General features: G+C 33.5%; 1 protein-coding gene across 1 annotated transcript; it reads right to left on the minus strand.

The window, feature by feature from the left end:
• Positions 1-252: 252 nt before the first annotated feature.
• Positions 253-5,632, minus strand: LOC111055413 (charged multivesicular body protein 2b). The gene is given in 7 exon segments (XM_039431337.1): positions 253-453; positions 456-516; positions 1,876-1,982; positions 2,621-2,801; positions 5,128-5,244; positions 5,420-5,531; positions 5,601-5,632. Coding segments are annotated over 7 exon segments (657 nt in total). The 3' UTR covers positions 253-406.
• Between the last annotated feature and the right edge of the window lie 508 nt (positions 5,633-6,140).

The following is a 6,140-nucleotide window of genomic DNA, read 5'->3' on the forward strand; positions in this document are numbered from 1 at the left end:
CTACCTTCTTTGGCTAATGACAGACAAGGATAGCAAACTAATATTATCTATTCAACTTGTTATCTATTTTATGTTAATTTATTTTATTTTATTTTAATAAGATGATGACTTTAGAAAACTTGTGTCTCACTAGAGAATACACTTCTTTAATATGCAGAGCAATTTGATGAAAGCGAGACATATTGTACTGGCTACAGGATTCTAATAAAGAGTAACAAATGTATTATAGACAATAGGAGTCATAATATTAAAAATTTATTCATAATATTAATTGTAAATAAACATAGAAATATATAATATAGCAATGATAATACCATTATTTGTTGTGGTGTAAGGCAATAGCTCTTATGATAATAATATATAGTACAAAAATCAACAATTGGAATTTCAAATTCGTGTTAGAGAGCTATAAGGCTCTCAGTTTAGCAAGCTGAGCTTCGATTTCTTCGTCTGTGGAACTCGTGATTTGGAGGGTGCTCCAATCCTGTCTTTGATGGCAGAAGGAGCTTCGCTGACCTAAAAATTTAAGAATAGTAGACTTAAGATAGACGGAAATCCACAAAAATACACAGAATTACAAGAAGGGACATTTACTCATGGTGCCATAAAATATTATAGATAATTGAAGAGACTTGAAATGTTGTCAAAAATCCTCTTTATTTAAATAAGAATTAATATTTTACAGGAGCATGCTTTCGTGTGTGCTAACACATCATCAGCTAGTTAAAGTACAGTTGGGGAGTAGAAAGATTCCAAATTAACAAAACAAAAGTAACAACTACTTGCTCATTCTGACTAATTATTATTTGCCATTTTTAATTTCAATTCTAATTTATATATTGTTAATTCTAACAAAATTATTCGAAATTACATAAATTAGGCCTACTTTCTATGAAGAATACCTAAACTAACAAAAAGAAAAGCAAGAGCCACTTGATCATTGTAACTAATTATTAATAGCTCTTGCTTTTCGTTTTGTTAGGTTGGAATCTTTCTAATTCCCAACTGTACTGTAACTTACAGCTAATGATGTATGAGCACATACGAAAGCATGCTCCTGTAAAATATTAATTTTTATTTAAATAAAGAGGATTTTCAACAACATTTCAAATCATGGAAAAGTTCCACAACATCAATATTCACGCTACAAACTTAATTATAGATAATCTCTGATTGAATTATCAGTACAATCAACGTATTATCAGTACAAGAGGGGATACAGATGGAATTAATAGAGCAATGAGGTATCATATTATGTTATGATATATCTGATTAATTTCTCATGTAAATACAAGTAATTGTAAATTTCCTTGTACAATTTAGTAATGAAAATTTCTTAATAAAAATATTTTTTATAGATGTATTTTTGTAGATTGTCAACAAACTTCAAACTGAGCTTCAATTGATGCAACAAAATAGATCGTCTCTCGAGTGAGTATGAAAAATTCTATTACAACTTAGATCTATCTCTACATAACATCGAGGTAGGTTTTTTACTAACCAGAATGAAGTTTAATTTTCACTTTTTACAGTACACAATACTGATTAATAAGTATTATAAGTTTTGTTTTATTTCTGCTCTTATGTCTGATGAGGTTCTATACAATGTCCACATAACTTTAACATTACAGTTGTGTTATGCGTGATATTGTGGTATTCATCCATCCATAATGAGAAAACAAATATATGTTGTCAAATAAAAAGTGGATGACAAAATGTATTTGAATTTCAAAGTCCACATAATTAATGAGTAAAGTAATAGGCTAATGAAGAAGGCATTAAATCAAGAAAATCTATTGGTTACTAACTTTTGTGAACAAGTATCCAGGAATATAAGGTTGAATATTTTTCAATTAACAAAAATAATTCACAAACCTTTCCAGAAATTTCTATTCCGATTTCATCCAAGACTTGTTGAACCACGTGATCACTTTCCTCTTCAAGACCATCTTCGTCTAGAATGTCATCTAGCGTATCGTTGACTAGAAAAAAGCACAAAAATTATTATCTCAATTAGTATCTCTACTCTAATTAGTAACACAACATTAAAAATATTCTATTAAAATACTGACTTCAGCATGATATAGCTGCACCGGTCATGGGTTCGATTCACATTGCAGTAGGCTTTTCCTACTAATAAAATAGAACTTGAAATAGGAAACGATTCAAATTTTCAAGTATGACATTTTTAATTTCTAATCTGAAAATTTCAGCTTAGTTTCTGAGAATTCTGAGTTCTACTTTGATCCGTTGGAAATATTCGCAAGGCCAACTTCAGTGATAGGTTATAGATCGAATCACTTTTTAATAGTTCGGACCCCACCTAAAACTTCAAGTGCATTCACGTCTAATCATAATCCCTCCCATTAAACTCACACAAGCCTGGGTCTCATTTACGCATCATCCTTATTGAAAGTATATATTAAGGAAAATTTTCTCCAACAAGGAATCCATATTTATTGGAATGTCATAACAATATTGGTAATACAAAGTGATCAAAAAGTCAAGCAACATACATTTTAGAGGTTGGGTTCTGCAACTCTTTAATCGCTCTATATTCATTTATTTTGTATTATCGTTAAATAAATTTAATTTATGTATTTCATAAGTAGTTACTCACTCATTTCCTCAGTCATGTCCATTTTCATGGCTGCTTTAGAGAAGTTGGACATATCAGCTGCCATTTTTTCAGGTTTCATGATGTCGTTCATGTTTTGCATGGTTTTCGCCGTAGTTGACATCGCTTCTGCCAGTTTCATGTTTGCTCCCATTGCTTTGTTCTTTACGCCAATATTTTGCACCTACAACATTTAATAATTCTTTTGTATTTAATTCGATTTTTGAATTAATCAAAAGTTAAAACGGTTTATTCATTTGTAGGCATTAATAGTTTCCGTGCTGGTCTGCTGGCACTAGGGACGTCAATCCCGGGATCCCGGTCCATTTTTTATACTTAACAATCCCGGGATTTCTAAGCGTCAATCCCGGGATTTTCGGGATTAGAAAACCTGAAATTGTGAATAGTATTTTTCAAAAAAAAATCAATATAGAATTCATCTACAGTGACGAATATGAGTTTTGCATGGCTAATTTATTGTTCTAATGCTCAACTCACATGTGACTCAGGTCGAGAAGAGACTCGACTCTAGTCGAGGGCATGTGTTTAGAATGATGAGGTCGCGGAGACTAGAATCGACTGGTCTGAGTGTCACCATTTGGAAACACATGCTCTCTACTAGAGTCGAGTCTCTTCTCGATTCAATTTCCTTGAAATGCACTCAAAACTTTGAAAGGACTCCAGAAATCAGAAATAGACAAGCACCATCTATTAACTCTCTTATCTGTCTAATGATTAATCATATATCTTCTCTGTCTCTATCATAAGTAGAATAGCTAGTTGAAGTGAATAATAAAGTTGGCTCTACAATAATCCATTCAGTAGTGGTACAGCTTTTGAAAAAAGTTACTCCTAATCTTGAAAACATTTATAGGAATAGAATGTTAAATTTGAATAATTTACCTAAGTGATGTTTTTTTTTTTTTAAATAATATCCTCTCCCAATATAATGAGCATTTTTTCATCTCCACACACTGTTACTGAACATGTAATTGAGGAGGAACAATTGGTTAATAATGCATGAAACTGATTTTTGGCCAATCCCGGGATCCCGGGATTGATATTGGATAATCCCGAAATACCGGATTGGAAATCAGTCCGGGATTGACATCCCTAGCTGGCACGCTCGCGTTTTTGTATTTTCTGTCAAAGAACTTCTGCCCGCTAGATTTTTTATTGACAGCTGCGGTCCGTCAGCCGGTAGTGTGAACTCAGAACGCCCTCTGTGTGTGAAGCCTTAGGAGTACTGAACGGTCAATTTTGTAACACACTATAGTGAGGTCCTCGTTGAAAAGTCAACACTTGATAAACAATGGTGTTACTGTCCTTGTCTGTCATTAGATAAAGCAGATAACTGTATCCTCTTCCAGCTCCGCAAGGTAGCCAGATTTTTCCTGGACCATATAGAAATATTATTAATCACTAAATTATTCAATCTAAATTGGAAGAATTCATTCAAAATATTTTCTTTGTGAATAAAATATGATTATCCTCTTCTTTCGTGTATGGGGACACACATAGTCAAATACTATTCCAAAATTTAGCCGCAGAAACTGCTTTGTCATTTCCTAAAATAATATCCTCCATCGTGCAAAGTATTTCCATATTTGGACAGGTCATGAGGTGTTCATAGTTTTGAGTCATTCCACATTCGAAAATTGCATCCTCATTATAACCCCATCTCACAAGCTCCAACCTGCGTCTAGTGTCACCTGTTCTCAAACGATTCCACGTGGTGTATGGCAGACTCATGGTGTCTGATACGTGATGTATGGCAGATGGAAACCGGCAGCCCCTTCCTCTTTGAGTTCCATGATGGGTTCAGGGAAAGTTTATGATTGATTATTATTAACAAGAATCAACAAATTAATATTATATCGAAAATATTGGAAATGCTATCTACTATAGAAGGCAGTGGTAACGCAGAGAATCGGCAACACTGTTGTCCTATTTTTTCCACTGGCATTATAACGTGGACTTAACTACATTCGACCGAATAAAGAATGAACTGACTGAGTTTATAGTCTACCATTGCTTTAGTTCGGACTTTACTAGTGTTGAAAAACCTTAGTTTCAATGAAGTTTGATAGGGTGGTGGTTTAAACTCTGAATACGACACATTGGCCCGGTTGCACAATAGCCGGTTAAATTTTAATCGTGATTAATTTCACGAGAACCAATCAGACAAGGCCTTTTTGATAAGACGGCTTCTCTGATTGGTTCTCGTGAAATTAATCACGATTAAAATTTAACCGGCTGTTGTGCAACCGGCACAACGAATGGAACCTTATAATGAATTTATGGAATCACCAGATTCTATTCCAAGTTTTTATTTCTCAGAATCCTAGATTAACTTGGGTAGTGCATAAATATGATCCTTATACGCCATTATGGTGAATATCATGCATTAGCCGACAATGCGACTGTGTTTGGAAAAAATTATTTATAATGTTTTAAAAAACATTTAAAAGCTTATCTAATTCTAAGGAATAATTCAATCCTATTTATACCTTGCTGCCAGCTGCAAACGTCCTGTTTTTCTGCTTCCTCAACTGAACTAATTGTTTGGCTAGAATTGTGTATCCCTCTTTGTTACCTTCTTTGACTAGTTTTTTTATTTCCATTTCCTGGGAAAAGAAATAAAAATGTAATCTTGTTTTCAAATGGCAAATACATGGATAAATAAATGGCTGATTCAGTATAGAAGTGGAGATTTGAATTGTTTCAAACCTATTAGAAATAAATAAAATGTAAGTGAATGAAGGAAAATTACCAATATAATAGTTAAAGAAAAATACTTACTATTTTCTTTTCCTCCCTTTCCAACTGCTGACGATCCCTTTCAATGTCTCTTCCCACTTTTCGAAGGGCTCGGTCATTTTCACGTTGTTGTTCTGTAATTGAAAATTGAATACTTGGTAAGATAAAGCATAAAATACATGGTGGAAGGGAGAAAATGGTATTACTCCTAGATAAGGATTACTTCATTGATGAAACTAGTACTAGACCAATCATTATGTATAAATAAGTTTAAGGTTAAAAATTGTTATGATAATTATGAATAAATATCCTATACGGTAGTTGAATTCAAGACTTTCTTGTCCCCCAAATAGGGACATGACAAGTGTGACGGCAGTAGGATATGAGATAAATTGTAAGAACTTTCCAAAAGCCTGTAGTTGGAGGTGAGAAGATAAGTAGATTCAAAATTTTATTATTATAGGAATATAATTATGTTTCATAAGAATCTACATAGAGGTGCAATTTCTTAGAGGCGTTCTAGCAGCGCCGCTTGGGCAGTGCAGCTATAAACAGGAAGCTCTTGATGCAGTCAAACCTGCTTATAGCTGCGAGCTTCCTGCTTACAGCTGCGCTGCTCGAGTGGCGCTGCTATATAAGGAATTGCATCTTTAGTATTTGTATTAGTGCCATAAATGTATGTTGTTGTGTACCGTAACCAAGATGAACAAGAACAAAAGGTAAGAAATCTTCCAAGTTATTTAAAATTTCGAAGTGCTATCGA

Source organism: Nilaparvata lugens, chromosome 6 (assembly GCF_014356525.2).
Source record: "Nilaparvata lugens isolate BPH chromosome 6, ASM1435652v1, whole genome shotgun sequence".
In the NCBI taxonomy this organism is placed as follows: domain Eukaryota; kingdom Metazoa; phylum Arthropoda; class Insecta; order Hemiptera; family Delphacidae; genus Nilaparvata; species Nilaparvata lugens.